At 50.4% G+C, this 24,673-nt stretch overlaps 1 protein-coding gene across 2 annotated transcripts in view; it reads right to left on the bottom strand.

Annotated features, from left to right (window-relative positions):
- STX1A (syntaxin 1A) overlaps window positions 1-24,673 on the bottom strand; it is a 557,770-nt gene that overhangs the window by 3,682 nt on the left and 529,415 nt on the right. Inside the window, exon 9 of one of the 2 annotated variants that reach the window (XM_030185767.1) lies at window positions 15,891-16,001. In XM_030185767.1, the coding sequence (XP_030041627.1) occupies window positions 15,891-16,001 (111 nt within the window). Of the gene's footprint in view, window positions 1-15,890; window positions 16,156-24,673 lie in introns of those variants that run through there. The other variant, XM_030185768.1, reaches the window with a different exon arrangement.

Here is a 24,673-nt window from a genome sequence, read left to right as displayed (position 1 = left end):
GCTCAAAAGGAGGTTTCATCAGCTGGGTGAGAACGACATTGAGATCCCATGACACTGTAGGAGGCTTGACAGGGGGCTTTGACAAAAGCAAACCTCTCATGAAGCGAACAACTAAAGGCTGTCCTGAGATCGGCTTACCTTCCACATGGTAATGGTATGCACTGATTGCACTAAGGTGAACCCTTACAGAGTTGGTCTTGAGACCAGACTCAGACAAGTGCAGAAGGTATTCAAGCAGGGTCTGTGTAGGACAAGAGCGAGGAGCTAGGGCCTTGCTGTCACACCAGACGGCAAACCTCCTCCACAGAAAGAAGTAACTCCTCTTAGTGGAATCTTTCCTGGAAGCAAGCAAGACGCGGGAGACACCCTCTGACAGACCCAAAGAGGCAAAGTCTACGCTCTCAACATCCAGGCCGTGAGAGCCAGGGACCGGAGGCTGGGATGCAGAAGAGCCCCTTCGTCCTGCGTGATGAGGGTCGGAAAACACTCCAATCTCCACGGTTCTTCGGAGGATAACTCCAGAAGAAGAGGGAACCAGATCTGACGCGGCCAAAAAGGAGCAATCAGAATCATGGTGCCTCGGTCTTGCTTGAGTTTCAACAAAGTCTTCCCCACCAGGGAAGGATGGGAGGATAAGCATACAGCAGGTCCTCCCTCCAGTCCAGGAGGAAGGCATCCGATGCCAGTCTGCCGGGGGCCTGAAGCCTGGAACAGAACTGAGGGACTTTGTGGTTCGCTCGAGATGCGAAGAGATCCACCAAGGGGGTGCCCCACGCTTGGAAGATCTGGCGCACCACTCGGGAGTTGAGCGACCACTCGTGAGGTTGCATAATCCTGCTCAGTCTGTCGGCCAGACTGTTGTTTACGCCTGCCAGGCTTGGAGCACCATGCCGTGACGGCGAGCCCAGAGCCACATGCTGACGGCTTCCTGACACAGGGGGCGAGATCCGGTGCCTCCCTGCTTGTTGACATAGTACATGGCAACCTGGTTGTCTGTCTGAATTTGGATAATTTGGTGGGACAGCCGATCTCTGAAAGCCTTCAGAGCGTTCCAGATCGCTCGCAACTCCAGGAGATTGATCTGTAGACCGCGTTCCTGGAGGGACCAGCTTCCTTGGGTGTGAAGCCCATCGACATGAGCTCCCCATCCCAGGAGAGACGCATCCGTGGTCAGCACATTTTGTGGCTGAGGAATTTGGAAAGGACGTCCCAGAGTCAGATTGGACCAAATCGTCCACCAATACAGGGATTCGAGAAAACTCGTGGACAGGTGGATCACGTCTTCTAGATCCCCAGCAGCCTGAAACCACTGAGAAGCTAGGGTCCATTGAGCAGATCTCATGTGAAGGCGGGCCATGGGAGTCACATGAACTGTGGAGGCCATGTGGCCCAGCAATCTCAACATCTGCCGAGCTGTGATCTGCTGGGACGCTCGCACCCGCGAGACGAGGGACAACAAGTTGTTGGCTCTCGCCTCTGGGAGATAGGCGCGAGACGTCCGAGAATCCAGCAGAGCTCCTATGAATTCGAGTCTCTGTGATGGGAGAAGATGGGACTTTGGGTAATTTATCACAAACCCCAGTAGCTCCAGGAGGCGAATAGTCATCTGCATGGACTGCAGGGCTCCTGCCTCGGACGTGTTCTTCACCAGCCAATCGTCGAGATATGGGAACACGTGTACCCCCAGCCTGCGAAGTGCCGCTGCTACTACAGCCAGGCACTTCGTGAACACCCTGGGCGCAGAGGCGAGCCCAAAGGGTAGCACACAGTACTGGAAGTGACGTGTGCCCAGCTGAAATCGCAGATACTGTCTGTGAGCTGGCAGTATCGGGATGTGTGTGTAGGCATCCTTCAAGTCCAGAGAGCATAGCCAATCGTTTTCCTGAATCATGGGAAGTAGGGTGCCCAGGGAAAGCATCCTGAACTTTTCTTTGACCAGATATTTGTTCAGGGCCCTTAGGTCTAGGATGGGACGCATCCCCCCTGTTTTCTTTTCCACAAGGAAGTACCTGGAATAGAATCCCAGCCCTTCTTGCCCGGATGGCACGGGCTCGACTGCATTGGCGCTGAGAAGGGCGGAGAGTTCCTCTGCAAGTACCTGCTTGTGCTGGAAGCTGTAAGATTGAGCTCCCGGTGGACAATTTGGAGGTTTGAAGCCAAATTGAGGGTGTATCCTTGCCGGACTATTTGCAGAACCCACTGATCGGAGGTTATGAGAGGCCACCTTTGGTGAAAAGCTTTCAACCTCCCTCCGACCGGCAGGTCGCCCGGCACTGATACTTGGATGTCGGCTATGCTCTGCTGGAGCCAGTCAAAAGCTCGCCCCTTGCTTTTGCTGGGGAGCCGCGGGGCCTTGCTGAGGGCTGTCGAGAAGGGGGATTGTACCTACGCTTGCCAGAAGAGTAGGGAACAGTCCTCCTTCCCCCCAAAAATCTTCTACCTGTAGAGGTAGAGGCTGAAGGCTGCCGGCGGGAGAACTTGTCGAATGCGGTATCCCGCTGGTGGAGATGCTCTACCACCTGCTCGACCTTCTCTCCAAAAATATTGTCCGCACAGCAAGGCGAGTCCGCAATCCGCTGCTGGAGTCTATTCTCCAGGTCGGAGGCACGCAGCCATGAGAGCCTGCGCATCACCACACCTTGAGCAGCGGCCCTGGACGCAACATCAAAGGTGTCATACACCCCTCTGGCCAGGAATTTTCTGCACGCCTTCAGCTGCCTGACCACCTCCTGAAAAGGCTTGGCTTGCTCAGGGGGAAGAGCATCAACCAAGCCCGCCAACTGCCGCACATTGTTCCGCATGTGTATGCTCGTGTAGAGCTGTTAAGACTGGATTTTGGCCACGAGCATAGAAGAATGGTAGGCCTTCCTCCCAAAGGAGTCTAAGGTTCTAGAGTCTTTGCCCGGGGGCGCCGAAGCATGCTCCCTAGAACTCTTAGCCTTCTTTAGGGCCAAATCCACAACTCCAGAGTCATGAGGCAACTGGGTGCGCATCAGCTCTGGGTCCCCATGGATCCGGTACTGGGACTCGATCTTCTTGGGAATGTGGGGATTACTTAGTGGCTTGGTCCAGTTCGCAAGCAATGTCTTTTTTAGGACATGGTGCAAGGGAACAGTGGACGCTTCCTTAGGTGGAGAAGGATAGTCCAGGAGCTCAAACATTTCAGCCCTGGGCTCGTCCTCCACAACCACCGGGAAGGGGATGGCCGTAGACATCTCCCGGACAAAGGAAGCGAAAGACAGACTCTCAGGAGGAGAAAGCTGTCTTTCAGGAGAGGGAGTGGGATCAGAAGGAAGACCCTCAGACTCCTCGTCAGAGAAATATCTGGGGTCTTCCTCTTCCTCCCACGAGGCCTCACCCTCGGTGTCAGACACAAGTTCACGAACCTGTGTCTGCAACCTCGCCCGGCTCGACTCGGTGGAGCCACGTCCACGATGGGGGCGTCGAGAGGTAGACTCCCTCGCCCGCATCGGCGAAGCTCCCTCCGCCGACGTAGTCGGGGAGCCTTCCTGGGAGGTGGCCGCAGTCGGCACCGCACGCGGTACCGACGTCGGGGACCTCACCCCGGGCGATGGGCCAGCCGGCGCCACGCTCGACGGTACCGGAGGCGCAAGCACCGCCGGTACCGGAGGGGTAGGGCGCAACAGCTCTCCCAGAATCTCTGGGAGAACGGCCCGGAGGCGCTCGTTCAGAGCGGCTGCAGAGAAAGGCAAAGAGGTCGATGCAGGCGTCGACGTCAGAACCTGTTCCGGGCGAGGAGGCTGTTCCGGGCTGTCCAGAGTGGAGCGCATCGACACCTCCTGAACAGAGGGTGAGCGGTCCTCTCGGTGTCGATGCCTGCTGGGTGCCGACTCCCTCGGCGACCCAGAGCTCTCGGTGCCGACGCGGGGAGGCGACCGGTGTCGATGCTTCTTCGACTTCTTCCGAAGCATGTCACCGGAGCTCCCCGGCACCGACAAGGAGGACGTAGAATCCAGCCGTCGCTTCCTCGGGGCCGAGGCCGAAGGAGGTCGGTCTCGGGGGGGCTGTACCGCAGGAGCCCTCAGGGTAGGAGGAGACCCACCCGAAGGCTCACCGCCACCAGCAGGGGAATGGACAGCCCTCACCTGCACTCCTGACGATGCACCACCGTCCGACGACATCAGCAGACGAGGTCCCGGTACCACCGACGTCGATGCAGTCGCCCGATACCTTGGCGCCGATGCAGAGGCCCGATGCCTCGATGCACTCGATGCAGTGGCGGCCGAGGAAGATGGTCTGGACGCTGACGACGTCGATGCACTCGAAGATCCCGGTGCCGATGCCGACGAAGAGCCCGAGAACAAGACGTTCCACTGGGCTAATCTCGCTACCTGAGTCCGCCTTTGAAGCAGGGAACACAGACTACAGTTCTGAGGGCGGTGCTCGGCCCCCAGACACTGAAGACACGACGAGTGTCTATCAGTGAGCGAGATTATCCGGGCGCACTGGGTGCACTTCTTGAAGCCGCTGGAAGGCTTCGATGTCATGGGCGGAAAAATCACGCCGGCGAAGTCAAAATCCGAAATGACGGAAAAAGAGCACCAAAAATTTTTAAGGGAGAAAATCTCGACCGAGGCCGAAAAGAGGCCTACCCCGACGACGAAAGAAAACTTATCGGAGCAAAAAGCTGGAAGTACGGGAAGGGGAAGACACGAAACCCGGGGGGGGGGGGGGGGGGGGGGTTCCGGAGCACTTCCCGACACTTTAAAGACTTTTTCTAAGAAAAAACACGTCAAAAATTAAATTTGGACGCGCGAGGTCGACTTTCCGGGGCTCGACACGGCGAAAACACGACCGTACCGAGTGCGGACAAAAGAAGACTGGCCGGCTCGAGCCGGTTTCGGGCGGGAAGACGGCCGCGCATGCGCGGTGCGCGCGGGCGCGCGAGGACTAGCAAAGGACTTTGCTAGAGAAGTTTCCGATTGGAGGGGCTGCCGTGGACGTCACCCATCAGTGAGAACAAGCAGCCTGCTTGTCCTCGGAGAAATATATTTACACATATATATGATGTCATCTGACAGAGCCTGGTGCGGATGTGCTCCCCAGCTTCTAATTCCAGAAGCCCTTGGAAGCTGTCCTATGCAGCGTGGGTATGTGGAAATATGTGTCCTGCTGTTCTCTGAGAACACCTGCTACAGGTAACTTCGCTTTCTCTGAGGATAAGCAGGGCACAGTAATTCCACATATGGGAATCCCTAGCTACCAGGCTAACCGAACAAAGCAAAAAAAATATAGACAAGGCCTGCAACAGGCAGAGGCCAACAGCAAGAATCAGAACATGAAACTTATTTTTTTTTGGTGCAGCCTGGAACAGAGACAAAAATGGGCCTGGTGGGTGGAGCTGGATTCTAGATCTCGAATAGATTCTGCAGGACTGACTAACCAAACTGATTATCACATTGGGAATCTTGCTTAAGGCAGTAGTGGGATGAAAAAATTTGGCTTGAAGACCATACTGTAGCTCTGAAAATCTCAATAGTGCCTGACCTCAGGTGGGCTACCAATGCAGCCACAGTGCTGATATTATGAGCCATAAAGCGAATACTACATACCTGTAGACGGTATTCTCCGAGGACAGCAGGCTGATTGTTCTCACTGATGGGTGACGTCCACGGCAGCCCCTCCAATCGGAACACTTTACTAGCAAAGGCCTTTGCTAGTCCTCGCGCGCCAATGCGCACCGCGCATGCGCGGCCGTCTTCCCGCCAGAACTGGCTCCTGTTCAGCAGTCCCGTAGGTAGCAAAACAAAGACAAGGGAAGACACAACTCCAAAGGGGAGGCGGGCGGGTTTGTGAGAACAATCAGCCTGCTGTCCTCGGAGAATACCTTCTACAGGTATGTAGCATTCGCTTTCTCCGAGGACAAGCAGGCTGCTTGTTCTCACTGATGGGGTATCCCTAGCCCCCAGGCTCACTCAAAACAACAACCATGGTCAATTGGGCCTCGCAACGGCGAGGACATAACTGAGATTGACCTAAAAAATTTACCAACTAACTGAGAGTGCAGCCTGGAACAGAACAAACAGGGCCCTCGGGGGGTGGAGTTGGATCCTAAAGCCCAAACAGGTTCTGAAGAACTGACTGCCCGAACCGACTGTCGCGTCGGGTATCCTGCTGCAGGCAGTAATGAGATGTGAATGTGTGGACAGATGACCACGTCGCAGCTTTGCAAATTTCTTCAATAGTGGCTGACTTCAAGTGGGCTACCGACGCTGCCATGGCTCTAACATTATGAGCCGTGACATGACCCTCAAGAGCCAGCCCAGCCTGGGCGTAAGTGAAGGAAATGCAATCTGCTAGCCAATTGGATATGGTGCGTTTCCCCACAGCCATTCCCGTCCTGTTGGGATCAAAAGAAACAAACAATTGGGCGGACTGTCTGTTGGGCTGTGTCCGCTCCAGATAGAAGGCCAATGCTCTTTTGCAGTCCAATGTGTGCAGCTGACGTTCAGCAGGGCAGGAATGAGGACGGGGAAAGAATGTTGGCAAGGCAATTGACTGGTTCAGATGGAACTCCGACACAACCTTTGGCAAGAACTTAGGGTGAGTGCGGAGGACTACTCTGTTATGATGAAATTTGGTGTAAGGGGCCTGGGCTACCAGGGCCTGAAGCTCACTGACTCTACGAGCTGAAGTAACTGCCACCAAGAAAATGACCTTCCAGGTCAAGTACTTCAGATGGCAGGAGTTCAGTGGCTCAAAAGGAGGTTTCATCAGCTGGGTGAGAACGACATTGAGATCCCATGACACTGTAGGAGGCTTGACAGGGGGCTTTGACAAAAGCAAACCTCTCATGAAGCGAACAACTAAAGGCTGTCCTGAGATCGGCTTACCTTCCACACGTAATGGTATGCACTGATTGCACTAAGGTGAACCCTTACAGAGTTGGTCTTGAGACCAGACTCAGACAAGTGCAGAAGGTATTCAAGCAGGGTCTGTGTAGGACAAGAGCGAGGATCTAGGGCCTTGCTGTCACCCCAGACGGCAAACCTCCTCCATAGAAAGAAGTAACTCCTCTTAGTGGAATCTTTCCTGGAAGCAAGCAAGATGCGGGAGACACCCTCTGACAGACCCAAAGAGGCAAAGTCTACACTCTCAACATCCAGGCCGTGAGAGCCAGAGACTGGAGGTTGGGATGCAGAAGCGCCCCTTCATCCTGTGTGAAGAGGGTCGGAAAACACTCCAATCTCCACGGTTCTTCGGAGGACAACTCCAGAAGGAGAGGGAACCAGATCTGACGCAGCCAAAACGGAGCAATCAGCATCATGGTGCCTCGGTCTTGCTTGAGTTTCAACAACGTCTTCCCCACCAGAGGTATGGGAGGATAAGCATACAGCAGACCTTCCCCCCAGTCCAGGAGGAAGGCATCCGATGCCAGTCTGCCGTTGGCCTGAAGCCTGGAACAGAACTGAGGGACCTTGTGGTTGGCTCGAGATGCAAAGAGATCTACCAAGGGGGTGCCCCACACCTGGAAGATCTGTCGCACTACTTGGGAGTTGAGCGACCACTCGTGAGGTTGCATAATCCTGCTCAGTCTGTCGGCCAGACTGTTGTTTACGCCTGCCAGGTATGTGGCTTGGAGCACCATGCCGTGACGGCGAGCCCAGAGCCACATGCTGACGGCTTCCTGACACAGGGGGCGAGATCCGGTGCCCCCCTGCTTGTTGATGTAATACATGGCAACCTGGCTGTCTGTCTGAATTTGGATAATTTGGTGGGACAACCGATCTCTGAAAGCCTTCAGAGCGTTCCAGACCGCTCGTAACTCCAGGAGATTGATCTGCAGATCGCGTTCCTGGAGGGACCAGCTTCCCTGGGTGTGAAGCCCATCGACATGAGCTCCCCACCCCAGGAGAGACGCATCCGTAGTCAGCACTTTTTGTGGCTGAGGGATTTGGAAAGGGCGTCCCAGAGTCAAATTGTACCAAATCGTCCACCAATACAGGGATTTGAGAAAACTCGTGGACAGGTGGATCACGTCTTCTAGGTCCCCCAGCAGCCTGAAACCACTGGGAAACTAGGGTCCATTGAGCAGATCGCCATGGGAGTCACATGAACTGTGGAGGCCATGTGGCCCAGCAATCTCAACATCTGCCGAGCTGTGAGCTGCTGGGACGCTCGCACCCGCGAGACGAGGGACAACAAGTTGTTGGCTCTCGTCTCTGGGAGATAGGCACGAGCCGTCCGAGAATCCAGCAGAGCTCCTATGAATTCGAGTCTTTGTACTGGGAGAAGATGGGACTTTGGATAATTTATCACAAACCCCAGTAGCTCCAGGAGGCGAATAGTCATCTGCATGGACTGTAGAGCTCCTGCCTCGGATGTGTTCTTCACCAGCTTATCGTAGAGACAGGGGAACACGTGCACTCCCAGCCTGCGAAGCGCCGCTGCTACTACAGCCAAGCACTTCGTGAACACTCTGGGCGCAGAGGCGAGCCCAAAGGGTAGCACACAGTACTGGAAGTGACGTGTGCCCAGCTGAAATCGCAGATACTGTCTGTGAGCTGGCAGTATCGGGATGTGCGTGTAGGCGTCCTTCAAGTCCAGAGAGCATAGCCAGTCGTTTTCCTGAATCGTGGGGAGAAGGGTGCCCAGGGAAAGCATCCTGAACTTTTCCTTGACCAGATATTTGTTCAGGGATGGGACGCATCCCCCCTGTTTTCTTTTCCACAAGGAAGTACCTGGAATAGAATCCCAGCCCTTCTTGCCCGGATGGCACGGGCTCGACCGCATTGGCGCTGAGAAGGGCGGAGAGTTCCTCTGCAAGTACCTGCTTGTGCTGGAAGCTGTAAGACTGAGCTCCCGGTGGGCAATTTGGAGGTTTGGAGGCCAAATTGAGGGTGTATCCTTGCCGGACCGGCAGGTCGCCCGGCACTGACACGTTGATGTCGGCTATGCTCTGCTGGAGCCAGTCAAAAGCTCGCCCCTTGCTTTTGCTGGGGAGCCGTGGGGCCTTGCTGAGGCGCACGCTGCTGACGAGAGCGAGCGCGCTGGGGCTTAGCCTGGGCCGCAGGCTGTCGAGAAGGAGGATTGTACCTACGCTTACCAGAAGAGTAGGGAACAGTCTTCCTTCCCCCATAAAAACGTCTACCTGTGGAGGTAGAAGCTGAAGGCTGCCGGCGGGAGAACTTGTCGAAAGCGGTATCCCGCTGGTGGAGCTGCTCTACCACCTGTTCGACTTTCTCTCCAAAAATATTGTCCGTTCAGCAAGGAGAATCCTCAATCCGCTGCTGGATCCTATTCTCCAGGTCGGAGGCACGCAGCCATGAGAGTCTGCGCATCACCACACCTTGAGCAGCGGCCCTGGACGCAACATCAATATTATATACCCCTCTGGCCAGGAATTTTCTGCACGCCTTCAGCTGCCTGACCACCTCCTGAAATGGCTTGGCTTGCTCAGGAGGGAGCTTGTCCACCAAGCCCGCCAACTGCCGCACATTGTTCCGCATGTGTATGCTCGTGTAGAGCTGGTAAGATTGGATTTTGGCCACGAGCATAGAAGAATGGTAGGCCTTCCTCCCAAAGGAGTCTAAGGTTCTAGAGTCCTTGCCCGGGGGCGCCGAAGCATGCTCCCTAGAACTCTTAGCCTTCTTTAGGGCCAGATCCACAACACCAGAGTCGTGAGGCAACTGAGTGCGCATCAGCTCTGGGTCCCCATGGATCTGGTACTGGGACTCGATCTTCTTGGGAATGTGGGGATTACTTAGAGGCTTGGTCCAGTTCGCCAGCAATGTCTTTTTTAGGACATGATGCATGGGTACTGTGGACGCTTCCTTAGGTGGAGAAGGATAGTCCAGGAGCTCAAACATTTCAGCCCTGGGCTCGTCCTCCACAACCACCGGGAAGGGGATGGCCGTAGACATCTCCCGGACAAAGGCCGCAAAAGACAGACTCTCGGGAGGAGAAAGCTGCCTTTCAGGGGAGGGAGTGGGATCAGAAGGAAGGCCATCAGACTCCTCGTCAGAGAAATATCTGATGTCCTCCTCCTCCTCCCACGAGGCCTCACCATCAGCATCAGACACAAGTTCATGAACCCGTGTCTGAAGCCGTGCCCGACTCCGTGGAAACACGGCCACGGTGTGAGCGTCGAGAGGTAGACTCCCTCGCCAGCACCGGCGAAGCTCCCTCCGCCGACGTTAAAAGGAGAAGCTTAAACTGTATGCGGTACCTGATCGGAAGCCAGTGAAGTGACTTGAGGAGAGGGGTGATATGAGTGTACCGGTTCAGGCGGAAGATAAGACGTGCAGCAGAGTTTTGAATGGAATGAAGGGGGGATAGGTGGCAAATTGGGAGGCCAGTGAGGAGTAGGTTGCAGTAGTCAAGGCGAGAGGTAATGAGAGAATGGATGAGAGTTCGGGTGGTGTGCTCAGACAGGAAGGGGCGAATTTTGCTGATGTTATAGAGGAAGAAGCGACAGGTCTTGGCTATCTGCTGGATATGCGCAGAGAAGGAGAGGGAGGAGTCAAAGATGACCCGGAGGTTGCGGGCAGATGAGACGGGGATGATGAGGGTGTTATCAACAGAGATAGAGAGTGGAGGGAGAGGAGAAGAGGGAAGACAATAAGCTCGGTCTTGGCCATGTTCAGTTTCAAGTGGCGGTTGGACATCCAGGTTGCAATGTTGGCTAAGTAGGCCGATACTTTAGCCTGGGTTTCTGCAGTGATGTCTGGTGTGGAGAGATAAAGCTGGGTGTCATCGGCATAAAGATGATATTGGAACCCATGGGAGGAGATTAGGGAACCCAGGGAGGAGGTGTAGATTGAGAAAAGAAGGTGCAGTAGGCTTTTTTCTGCTCCTGAAAGGCTTCCAGTACATAATAAAGGAGATTGCCTCTCTACTCTGCAGGGACATATGTGTGGCCATTTTAATACAAATGCTGCCAGACAGGCGTTCTTGTCTCTGTTTTTTTGCTGTTCATAAATTGGATATTTCATTTTGGAAAATGGCTGTTCACTTTGGACGTCCTCAGTGCAAAAATATCCTTCTCACATATTTTTGAAGAGGAAATATTAATGTCTTTCCTGTCTTTGAGTTGGACTGGGGTGGGGGGGGGGGGGGGGGGGGTTGGATGATACGAGCTAGATTTTTTTTTACTTGGACATCCTTTCAAAAATGCCCCTTTATGAGAATAAAGGTTGGATAATTGATGGAAAATTATATAAAACAAGTCACTTAACCCTCCATTGCCCCAGGTACAAAAAACAGATTGTGAGCCCTCTGGGGACAGAGATAATACCTGTATATAACGTGTACAGTGCTGGGTATGTCTAGTAGCACTATAGAAATGATTGGTAGTAGATCACACAACAAACTAGCCTCGAATGCTTTCCTCATGGGGGGAGGGTCTTCTTTATGTGTATCCTTCCATATCTCTGATAGGGAAGACTTCACTGAAACTGAATGCAGAAAAAACCCAATGCCTGATACTTACCTCCCAATACAACACGAATAAATTCACCGCTATAAACACACCAAAACTAAATCTTCCAATCTCAGAAACTTTAAAAATCCTTGGAGTTACTATTGACCGCCACCTAACACTTGAAACCCACGCAAACAACACAACCAAAAAGATGTTCTACTGCATGTGGAAACTGAAAAGAATACGACCATTCTTCCCAAGATCCGTCTTCCGAAGCCTACTGCAATCACTCGTGCTAAGCCATCTGGACTACTGCAACTCACTGTACGTAGGTTGCAAAGAGCAATTACTGAGGAAACTTCAAACAGCCCAGAACACAGCAGCCAGACTCATCTTCGGGAAACCAAAATACGAAAGTGCGAAACCCTTACGAGAGAAACTACACTGGCTCCCACTCAAGGAACGCATCACTTTTAAAGTATGCACACTAGTCCACAAAATCATTCACAGTGAAGCCCCAGCCTACATGTCTGACTTAATAGACCCAGAAACGCTAAAAGATCATCCCGAACTTACCTCAACCTCCACTTCCCTAACTGCAAAGGCATAAAATACAAAGTGCTGCACGCGTCAACCTTTTCTTATATGAGCACACAATTCTGGAACAAACTACCACGAAACCTGAAAACGATCTACGAACTAACCAACTTCCGCAAACTACTAAAGACCCATCTTTTTGAAAAAATCTATCGAAAGGATCAAAACACATGAAGTCCACACACAATGTTAGCAATGCATCAATACATTCTCTTCTGTACGCTTATCACCCACAATTTTAACACATCTAAACCCAATTTACAGGTAAAAACAGAAAATATTACACCTGAACGATCTCTTGCTATTGCTCTGCTGCCCTATCAGTATCCGCTGCTCTTCTATTGTTCAGTTGTTCTTTTCCATTGTTCTTTTCCATTCCTTAATGATACTTGATTTTGTTTTAACTTAACTCCTCACAATATAACCCATAATTATGTTGTAACAGATTGTACTTCCATCACTACAATGTATTGTAAGCCACACTGAGCCCGCAAATAGGTGGGAAAATGTGGGATACAAATGCAATAAAATAAATAAAAATAAAATCCCTTCCGACCCTCCACACATACCTCATTCGACCACTATACAACCTTGTATTTGTTATCAACTGACTGGGCAAATGCCCAGTGGTACTATGTAAGCCACATTGAGCTTGCAAATAGGTGGGAAAATGTGGGATGCAAACACAATAAATAAAGTAATTTTAATACATATGTGGCAATATATGTGTGTAAAATGACACTTATAAAATTATCAGGTCTTTTACTAAAGATTAGTGCATATTATCTGCAACAGGACCCGTTTTATTCCGATGGGCCCTACTGCAGATAACATATGCTAACCTTTAGTAAAAGACCCCTCAGGTCAGGTGTAAAGTTTGTGCATTGGCATGAATGCACATACTTTAAGCATTGCTGGGGACATGGTCTAGGCAGGGCCGTGCCTAGGGTCTCTGGCGCCCCCCCTGCAGCCTATCAGTTGGCGCCCCCCCTGCAGACTATCAGTTGGCGGCGGCGCCCCCCCCCCCTCCCCGTGAAAATGATCGCTCACCACTTGCCACACTGACAGGAATTGTCAGCAATATTCTTAGAAAGAAATTGCTATACATTGCAAAATAAGATAGCAGATGTAAATTCTCAAAGTGGACATATTCCAAACACTAAAATGAAAATAAAATGATTTTTTTTCTACCTTTGTTGTCTGGTGACTTTCTTTTTCTGATCATGCTGGCCAAGTATTTGATTCTGCTGCTATCTGTCCTCTTAACTCCGTTTCCAGGGCTTCCTTTCCATTTATTTCTTTCCTTTCCTCCTTTCTTCTTCATTTCTGGTCCTCAGCTTCTGCCTATTTTCTTCATCCATGTGCAGTTTTTCTCCTCTCTTCCTTTTCCCTCATTTCATCTCCTTCATCTCTCTTCCCTCCCCTCTATGTCCAGCAATTTCTCCTCTCTCCCTGAGCCCTGCCCTCCCAATCCATGCCCAATCATGCTCCTCTGTCCCCTGCCCCCTCCATTCATCCTTTTCCAGCAATTCCCCTCTCTCCCTGAGCACTGCCCTCCCAATCCATGCCCATCCATGTTCCTCTGTCCCCTGCCGCCTCCATTCATCCCTTTCCAGCAATTCCCCTCTCTCCCTGAGCCCTGCCCTCCCAATCCATGCCCATCCATGCTCCTCTGTCCCCTGCCCCCTCCATTCATCCCTTTCCAGCAATTCCCCTCTCTCCCTGAGCCCTGCCCTCCCAATCCATGCCCATCCATGCTCCTCTGTCACCTGCCCCCTCCATTCATCCCTATCCAGCAATTCCCCTCTCTCCCTGAGCCCTGCAATCCATATCCATCCATGCCCATCTGTCCCCTCCATTCATCCCTATCCAGCAATTCCCCTCTCTCCCTGAGCCCTGCCCTCCCAATCCATGCCCATCCATGCTCCTCTGTCCCCTGCCCCCTCCATTCATCCCTTTCCAGCAATTCCCCTCTCTCCCTGAGCCCTGCCCTCCCAATCCATGCTCCTCTGTCCCCTGCCCCCTCCATTCATCCCTTCCCAGCAATTCCCCTCTCTCCCTGAGCCCTGCCCTCCCAATCCCTGCCCTGCCCATCCATGCTCCTCTGTCCCCTGCCCCCTCCATTCATCCTTTTCCAGCAATTCCCCTCTCTCCCTGAGCCCTGCCCTCCCAATCCATGCCCATCCATGCTCCTCTGTCCCCTGCCCCCTCCATTCATCCTTTTCCAGCAATTCCCCTCTCTCCCTGAGCCCTGCCCTCCCAATCCATGCCCATCCATGCTCCTCTGTCCCCTGCCCCCTCCATTCATCCTTTTCCAGCAATTCCCCTCTCTCCCTGAGCCCTGCCCTCCCAATCCATGCCCATCCATGCTCCTCTGTCCCCTGCCCCCTCCATTCATCCTTTTCCAGCAATTCCCCTCTCTCCCTGAGCCCTGCCCTCCCAATCCATGCCCATCCATGCTCCTCTGTCCCCTGCCCCCTCCATTCATCCTTTTCCAGCAATTCCCCTCTCTCCCTGAGCCCTGCCCTCCCAATCCATGCTCCTCTGTCCCCTGCCCCCTCCATTCATCCTTTTCCAGCAATTCCCCTCTCTCCCTTCCATGACCCCCCCCTCGCATCCATGCTCCTCTCTCTCCCATGTCCCAGCCTGGCCCGCCCTCTTCTCCCCCCCCCTTCGCATCCATGCTGTCGTTTCTCCCCTGCCCTCCCGCTCCCATTGTTCAACTGCCCACCCTCTTTTCTCCCCCCAACATCCCTTTTCTTTTTTTTTTTCTTTTTAAATTTACCTCTGTGGCGGTTCCGGCAGCGCAGCGTCAGGGAAGGAGGCGGCGCTCCCGATGTCTAGCCTTCCCTTCGCTGTGTTCCGCCTTCTTCTGATGTCATCCTTGACGTCAGAAGAAGGCGGAACACAGCGAAGGGAAGGCTAGAGACGTCGGGAGCGCCGCCTCCTTCCCTGATGCTGCGCTGCCGGAACCGCCACCACGGAGGTAAATTTAAAAAGAAAAAAAAAGAAAAGGGATGTTGCGGGAGGGCGAGCGAGGTGAGCATGGTGCGGCGGCGCCCCCCAGAGGGAAGCGCCCCCCTGCCATGCTTACCTTGCTTACCGGGTTAGCAAGGCCCTGGGTCTAGGCGGAGCACAGGTGGAGTTGTAAAGTACATGCAGAGTGGAGAAGTGGCCTAATGGTTAGTGCAGTGGGCTTTGATCCTGGTAACCTGGGTTCGATTCCCACTGCAGCTCCTTGTGACCTTGGGCAAGACACTTAACCTGCCATTGCCACAAATACAAAACCTTACATTGTGAGCCCTCTAGGGACAGAGCAAAGTACCTGCATATAATGTGTACAGCACTGCGTAGGTCTAGCAGCATTATAGAAATGTTATATGTAATAGATGCACTGGTGTAATGTCCAATCCTTCTATTGATGCTGGATTTGCACTAGTATTTTACACACACACTTATGCACCTATATGTCATTATGAAAAAGGGCAAAAAAAATACCTTCTTACCTGAAAACTCTAGGCTCTCTGTTATAAATTACCCATTTTAAGCATGATCACTATGATACCTATTAAACTGCTGCCTCCTGTAGAAACCTTTGCTGAGATGTTAGTGGTAGAGCACTCCTGTAACAATGGTTGTGTTAAGCTACCAGGCTCTATCCTGCAGGTTTGGTGACAGGGTGCATCTATTGATGCATGGGTTGTGCTTGTGCCACTGCATCTACTCTCTTGAGTTAAACAGGTTGCTGACAGCTCTCGTTGCAGCAGAAGTAGTTTAACAGCTAGGTCCACAATTAGCAAATAAATAAATAGAGGCAAAACCTTTTATGATGCTTGGGAACAACAGTGTTAAAAATGGTTTTACAGATTCAAGCCTCATTATGTGTGGAAGCTGTTTAGGTAGTACTCACCCTTCTGGCTTTGCTCTGATACTTAACAGCTTTTTTAGTATCAGACACAGCCCTCTCCACATAGTCAACGGAGTGCTCCACATTGTACTCAATACGGTCAATCATTTCACCCTAGGCAGCAAGAGAGAAGGGGAAAGCAGAGACTAAGTGACAGCATGTGAGCACACTGCTGGTTTACGCCATGTTCTTCCATGTTGCCTTTGCAGGTGCATATGCTGGTACTGGAATTTGAGATCTTTTCTTGCTGTGCCACTCCCACTTTACCCTGGAAAGAAAAAGAAAGAAGTGTGGTCAGGAATCTTCAGGCTTTGCATCTACCTATAATGGTTATAATACTGGATTCCATCCCCCCCCGCTCCATCTTCTGCTAGGCCAGCGTTTAACAAACTTCTTAGGATGCACCCACTTTTTCTGTGGGCTTAGAATGTTCTTCCTGCTCCTTTTGACCTCCTGATCAATCAAACTGGTCTCTATTTTTTTTTTTGTTTTGTTACATTTGTACCCTGTGTTTTCCCACTCATGGCAGGCTCAATGCAGCTTACATGGGGCAATGGAGGGTTAAGTGACTTGCCCAGAGTCACAAGGAGCTGCCTGTGCCTGAAGTGGGAATCGAACTCAGTTCCTCAGTTCCCCAGGACCAAAGTCCACCACCCTAACCACTAGGCCACTCCTCTATAAGGCTACAATACTATAAGCCTCACTTTACAGCTACACTTTAGAACTTGGTAATGTGGAACTAGAGCAGAGATGTCCAACCTTTGTCCTCGAGAGCCGCAATCCAGCCAGGTTTTCAGGATATTCCTCAATGAATATGCATGAGATATATTGCATGCACCACCTCTATTGTGTGCAATTAGAACTCATGCATGTTCATTGTGGAAATCCTGAAAACCTTTCCTGGCGAGGGCTGAAGTTGGACAGTCCTGACCTAGAGTCTATCTGCTAGATACGACAGCAGAGTGATGTGTGAGACTTTTCTTTCTTGAGTTGGGAATTGTGAATGATGCATCAACAGCATCTCCAGCTCCAACTAATACAGTTGTAATCTGAGAATCAAACCAAGGTTCTCATGGCAGTACATGACTCAGAAAACTCTCACCCCGTTTTTCTCTCTTTCCCATTTTTAAGCCTAGCCTTTCCCCGTAAAAAGGTAATGTTAGTTTAAAACAATTGCAATACCATGTACTGTCATCACGGTTATGCCAAACCATCCATCTCAAGCCACCCCATGTTTGAAAACAATTGTGCTAGTGCATGTGGAAACTGAGTGGAATTAATGATCAGAGATTCTTCTATTATGGATGCACTATCACAGGGCCAGCAGCAGGGGGAGCTAGGAAACAGTGTCTTCAGGCTCTAGGTCAGAGACCAAGATCTTGGATGGCATTCAGGCTACATATTTTTTAAGCATGTTTTACATTTCCCCTAGAAACTCAGAGTTTGCAGCCTGAATCTCCAGCCATTTATGATCCAAGCATAAGTAAATGTGATGTATATTCTCCAAAGTCTTGACCGTTGATCTCGTCCTAAAATACTATTCTCTCTTCTGCTGTGGATCAGTGGCATTCCTAGGGGGTGGGGGGGGTGGGTGCGGTCCGCCCCGGGTGCACGCCGCTGGGGGGGGGGGGGGTACCACGCGCCTGTCGGCGCCGCTCGTTCCGTGCTCCCTCTGCCCCGGAACAGGTTCCTTCCTGTTCCGGGGCAGAGGGAGCATAGAACGAGCGACGCCGACAGGCGCGCGGCAACCCCCCCCCCCCCCCCAGCAGGTAAAATGCACCCGGGGGGGGGGGGGGTATCGTTTCACCGGGGGGGGGGGGGGGGGGGGCTGCACCCAGAAGGGGCGCATCGGCGATCCGCCCCGGGTGTCAGCCGCCCTAGGAACGCCACTGCTCTGGATACTCTCACTCCTCCCATTCCCCGTTCTATAAGGCGTACCGAAACCCAACCTTGGCTGACCTCTAGAATCCGCTACCAACTTCCTGTGCTCAATTTGCTGACTTCATAAATTTCAAATTCTTGCTGACCTCCTTCCAGTCTGCTCATTCACTTGCCAAACAGGACTACTACATCCAGTTGACAAACTCTCTTGGCTCAAACCTTCGACGTATCTTTTTACAACACTGAACACACTCCTCAAAGTGCCTTCACCTCCAACTCCCCCTTCACTTTCTCCACAGACTGTGGCTGACTACTTTCATGATCAGGTTCACAAGATTAACCTCAACCAAGCCACCTCCACCTCTTCCTCAGTCCATTCTCTTAACCCCCTCCTTCAACCCCTGCCTCCTTTCCTGAAATCCTGGATAACACTCTCATCCTCCTTATCTCATCAGCTCATAACCTTGGGGTTATCTTTAACTCCTCTCTCTCTTTCTCTAAACATATCCAACAGACTGCTAAAACCTGTCGTTTTCTTCTCTATAATATCACCAAAATTCGTCCTTTCCTTTCTGAGCACACTACCAAACCCTTATCCACACTCTTATCACCTCTCGCTTAGACTATTGCAACTTGCTTCTCTCATGTCTCCCACTAAGCCATCTCTCTCCTCTTCAATCTGTTTAAAATTCTGCTGCATTATATATTCTGCCAGTGTCATTACGCTCGTATTAGCCCTCTCCTCAAGTTAGGTCATTGGCTCCCTATCCGTTTCTGATTACAATTCAAACTCCTCTTACTGACTTACAAGTGCCTTCACTCTGCAGCTCCTCAGTATCTCTCCATACACTCCTTCCCGGGGACTCCGTTCATTGGGTAAATTGCTCTTATCTGTACTCCTCCACTTCCAGCTCCAGACTCAGTTCCTTTTATCTTGCTGTGCCATATGCCTGGAATAGACTTCCTGAGCCAGTATATCAAGCTCCATCTCTGGCCGGCTTCAAATGTAGGCTAAAAGCCCACCTTTTCGTTGCTGCTTTTAACTTCTAACCTCTATTCACTTGTTCAGTACCCATGTCTGTTTTATCATTCCCACCTTAATAATTCCCTTTATCCCTTAATCCTGTTTGTCCTGATTAGATTGTGAGCTCTTTCGAGCAGGGACCGTCTTCATATTCAAGTGTACAGCACTGCGAATGTCTAGTAGCACTATAGAAATAAGTAGTAGTAGTAGTAGTATTGGTGCTACTGCTCATAAATTCCAGGTTTACACTAATTCAATTTCTTTTTGTGTCTATAATTCATAGATAGAAGACATAAGAATTGCCATACTGGTTCAGACCAAAGGTCCATCTAGTCCAGAATCCCACTTCTAACATTGGCCAAAGCAGGTCACAAGTATCTGGCAGACTCCCAAAAAGTAGAAACATTTCATGCTACTCTAGGTCTACTCTAATAATAATTTATTTACTTTACCTCCAAGAATTTGTTCTGTCCAGCTACACTAGCTGCTTTTACCACATCTTCTATTTCCAGAGCTTAACTATGGGGTCCTTTTACTAAGCTGCGGTAAGGACTAATGCAGTGGTTCCCAAACCTGGTCCTGGAGGCACCTCAACCAGTCAGGTTTTCAGTATACCCACAATGAATATTCATGAGATAGATTTGCATGCAGTGGATACAGTGTACGCAAATCTCTGTAAAGAATATTCATTGTGGGTATCCTGGAAACCTGACTGGCTGGGGTGCCTCCAGGACTAGTTGGGAACCACTGGACTAACACATGCTTACCGCAGGTTAAAAAACCCTACCACCGGGCTCACTCAGGCATCTTGTAGTAGTTTTGTGAATGGCGCATACTACCCATGTGCTAAAAAACAGAACTTATTAGCGCTGGGGGCAAGTCTGCGGGCAGAGAGTAGGCGTGCTCTGTGCTAATTGGTTTGCGCAGCTACATCATCTCGTGTCAACTGATTACAAAACAGGTGGTGGTAAGGGCTCACGTGCTAATGGGGAAATTAGCACATGACCGTTAATAGGAAAAATGGAGCCACTTTACCGCCATGCTAGAAGTGGCCTTAGTGTGTAGGAATGACACGTACTGGGGATAGTGCTGGCCACTTCTTTAGCACAGCTTGGTAAAAGGGCCCCTCAGTTTGAGTGAAAAAATATTTCTCCTATTTGTTTTAAAAGTATTACTGTGTAATTTCATGATCTGTCCACTAGTCTTTGTACTTTTTGAAAGAGTAAACAATTGATTCAAGTTTACTACTTTCACTCCACTCAGGACTTTTTAGAACTCTTATATCTCTGTTCAGCCATCTTTTCACCAAGATGAACAGCCCTAATCTCTTAGCCTTTCTTCATATAAGAGTTGTTCCATCCTTGTGACCATTTTGGTTGTCGTTCTTTGTGCCTTTTCTTTTTTCATTTTTTTATTTATGCAATTTCCAATTTTACACCCAGGCAGAAACTTATAAAGAAACAGTTCACAGTTATATTTGTACCCCGCGCTTTCCCACTCATGGCAGGCTCAATGTGGCTTACATATACAGGTACTTATTTGTACCTGGGGCAATGGAGGGTTAAGTAACTTGCCCAGAGTCACAAGGAGCTGCCTGTGCCTGAAGTGGGAATCGAGAAGGGTACATGCAGTGGCGTCGCGAGGGCAGCTGACACCCAGGGCGGGTCGCCGCTGCGCACCCCCCCCCCCTGGGTGCAGCGCGACGCACCCTCCCCCCTCCGTAGCGCAACACCCCCCCTGCCCCGCCCGCGAGAACATACCTGGAAGGCGGTGAGGGGCGGGTGGGAGGGCCAATCCGCCGAGAGCACGCCGCTGGGGGGGTGTTGGCGCCTCGCTGGTTCCTTGCTCTCTCTGCCCCGGAACAGGAAGTAACCTGTTCTGGGGCAGAGAGAGCAAGGAACCAGCGAGGCGCCGACACCCCCCAGCGGCGTGCACCCGGGGCGGACCGCCCCACCCTTCCTACGCCACTGGGTACATGAAAACAGTTCCTCAGTTCCCCAGGACCAAAGTCCACCACCCTAACCACTAGGCCACTCCTCCACTCCTTTTCTCAGATGTGGTAACCAGATTGCACAAAATACTCGAGGTGCAGTTGCACCATGGAGCGATAGAGAAGCATTACAATATTCTTTGTTCTATTCTCTATTCCTTTCCTAATAATTCCTAACTTTCTGTTGGCTTTTTCACTCATCACCACAAGAATTCAGGATGCCAGTGCAATAAAAGAAACAAAACAAAAGCAATGGATAATAGAGCAATCCAAAATTCACCCTCCCATGCCTAAGATATAAGAACATAAGTATTGTCAAACTGGAACAGACCAGAGATCCATCAAGCCCAGTATCCTGTTTGCAACAGAGGCCAATCCAGGTCACACGTACCTGGCAAGATCCCCTGGCAAGATTTTATGCTGTTTATCCTAGAAATAAGCAGTGGATTATTCCCAAGTGCATTTTAATAATGGCTTAGTGATTTTTCTTTTAAGGAACTATCCAAACCTTTTTTAAACCTGTAATTAATTTGCGTGTTCCCACCACCTATTCTGATCTCATACTCCCCCAGACTGCTCTTACACAGTCCAGGAATTAACGAATTCCATAATCAGAAGGACTCGCTGGGATATAAGAAGATAGTTTATTACAATCTCACCAAATATAGTACAAGCAGTTCAGTCACTCATATGGTTGAGCAGCAGTTCAGGACACGTTTATCACCCGCCTTCTCTGGTAGCCTTCCTTCTCTTGTCTGAATTAATACCCCTCAGACTGTTCCTTATATACAATTTTGACCCTATTCATTTCAATGGACCCCAGCTTTGTCACCATGGTTCTTGGCCCTTATCAGTTGATCAAAATGACTTCACATATTCTCAAGCTCTAAGTATAAACAAGATAAGTTCAGAGCGCATCTTGTGAGATGACTTTGCATGTTCCCCAAACTTTCCCCTAGCCCCCTCCTTTGGACGTTCTCACCCGGGGTGCAGCTGACCCAGTACTATCTCTACATAACCACAACAATCTTGTTCATGACGTCTTGTAGGTGCCAGTCTCCTCATTACCTACAGAGTAGATTCCCTCCACCCTCTGTCAGCTCTCTGAGCACTTACTTCAGCATTTGCTACAGTAAAATATAACTGTGTCAAAGGTGATCTCTGATTTTTACAAGCTAGCTCTCTGGGAACTTATTTCAGCTTGAGCTGCAGTGAAATATATTTTGTATCAGAGATGATTTTTGGATTTCAAGAGGCCTAGCTCTTAGCCTGGGCCATTGGCCTGTATTTTACTGAGAGCAAGGGCTAGCAAGGCTAACATATTTCTTCAAACCCTGCTAAGCTAACTGCTTTTACTACATTCTCTGGCAACAAATTCCAGAGTTTAATTACACATTGAGTGAAGAAATATTTTTTTCTGGATTGTTTTAAATTTACAACTTAGTAGCTTCATTGCGTGCCCCCTGGTTCTTGGATTTTTGGAAAGAGTAAACAAGCGATTCATGTCTACCCATTTTACTCCACTCAGTATTTTATAGACCTCTATCATATCTCCCCTCAGCTGTCTCTTCTTCAAGCTGAAGAGCCCTAGCCGCTTTAGTCTTTCCTCATAGGGAAGTCATCCCATCCCCTTTATTCGAGGTGTGGTCGCACCATGGAATGACACAAAGGCATTATAACATTCTCATTTTTGTTTTCCATTCCTTTCCTAATGAATTCCTAACATTCTATTTGCTTTCTTAGCTGCTGCTGCTCACTAAGAAGAGGGTTTCAACGTATCAACGATGACACCTAGATACTTTTCCTGGGCGGTGATTCCTAATATAGAACCTTGCATTTCCAAGCTATAGTTTAGGTTCCTCTTTCCCACTTGCATCACTTTGCACTTGCTCATATTAGACATTATCTACCATTTGGATGACCAGTCTCGTAAGATCCTCTTGCAATGTAACAACTTACATTACATTACAACAGTGGTGTACAAATAAGTTGACACCCGTGGCTGGTCATTTTTTAACACCCCCCTCCAAAATTCTGTACTAGGCATACCGAAAATACAAAACACTCAGGATCTATAGAGCAATTCTACCATACCATAAGCAGTAATTTCTACGAGTCACACAAGGAAAAGGAAAGCATCTTAAACACTACAGTGAGCACCAGAACATCAATTCACCTATTGTAAAACAAAACCAGACAGAATAATACAGATCGTCAATCCTGCACAGTCAATGCCAACTGAAAGCCATGTCTTTTTCACAAACACAGATACACCCTAATCCACTATAGAATAAGTAATCATAAACTTTCTATTTAGACAAAAATTAAACGTCCCCTAGTGCTGTGCAAAATATAAAGACAGCAGATATAAATTTGAAAAAAACCTAACATACTAATCACCACTTTACAAATTAACAAATAGAAATAAAACAAATAATATCATTTTATTGGACTAATACATTTTGCTTTCAGAGGCCAAAACCTCCTTCCTCAGGTCAATACAGTATACAGTGCTGTTACAGTATCCTATCCTGACCCGAGGAAGGGGGTTTTGTTCTCCGAAAGTAAAATGTATTAAAATTAGTCCAATAAAAAGATTACCTTATTTACATGTTCTATTTATAAACATTTATTAACACAGCTACAATACTACTTTATTCTAAAACAAAAAAATAAAAATATATATTTTATTTACAGTTTGTTGTCTCTGGTTTCTGCTTTCCTAATCTTTTCACTGTCTTCCTTCCATCCAGCATCTGTCTTCGTTCTCTCTCTGCCATCCAGTGTCTGCCCTCTCTGCTGTCCCCTCCATCCAATGTCTGCCCTCTCTTCCTTCCATCCACATCTGCCCTATCCCTTCCATCCACATCTGCCCTCTATCTCTGCCCCTTCCATCCACCATCTGCCCTTTCTATCCCTTCCATCCACCGTCTGCCCTTTCTCTCTGCCCCTTCAATCTACCATGTCCTCCCTCTCCCATCCATCCAGAGTGAGTCTGCCCTCCCTCTCGCTCCCCCTTCCATCAAGGGTCTGCCCTCCCTCTCACCCCCCCCCCTTCCATCCAGGATCTGTCCCATCTCTCTCTCTCTGCTCCCTCTTTTCGGCCCCCAGTTCTAGCCCCATTATCCCACCTGCCCCAGCCCACATCTCCCACCTGCCCCCCTTTTCAGCCCCCAGTCCCCACACCAGTCCCCAGTTTCAGCCCCAGCCCTTTTCTCCCACCAGTGCCGAGCTTCACCCCCAGCCACTTCTCCCTGTCCCCTTTTCAGCCTCCAGTCCCAGTTTCAGCCCCTGCCCCTTTTCAGCCCTCAGTTCCAGTACTGGCTCCCTTATCCCACCTACCCTCCTTTTCAACCCCCAGTTCCAGTCCCCTTCATCCACATGCTTTGCATTAGGGCCCCCCTTTTCAGCCCCAGAACCATTCTCCCACCTGTCCCAGGCATGGCCCCATTCTCCCTCCTGCCCCCTTCTCAGCCCCCAGTTTCAGCCCCCTTCTCCCATCTGAGTCCTCCTCCCTGACCCAGTCCCCTTCTCCCACCTGAGCCCCCCTCCTCTCCGTCCCAGTCCCCACATGCCTACCAGCTCTGTTGCCAGACGACCCTTTTCTCCTGCTACCCAGCACCTGACCAAGCCTTTAAAAAAAAATCTATGAAGCGTCGGCGCGGCACCTCACGTCTGCTCTGCGTGTAAAGGAAGAAAAATTGCCTCGTCGGCCGGCCTTCCCTCACTGTGTCCTGCCCTCAAGGAAATAGGAAGTTACATCAGAGGGCGGGACATAGTGAGGGAAGGCTGACCGACGAGGCGATTTTTCTTCCTTTACACACAGAGCAGATGCGAGGCGCTGCGCTGACGCTTCATAGATTTTTTTAAAAGGCTGAGTCAGGTGCCGGG

Source organism: Microcaecilia unicolor, chromosome 13, assembly GCF_901765095.1.
Source record: "Microcaecilia unicolor chromosome 13, aMicUni1.1, whole genome shotgun sequence".
NCBI lineage: Eukaryota > Metazoa > Chordata > Amphibia > Gymnophiona > Siphonopidae > Microcaecilia > Microcaecilia unicolor.
The sequence above is the reverse complement of the archived record's forward strand: the minus strand, read 5'-3'. Positions and strand labels throughout refer to the sequence as shown.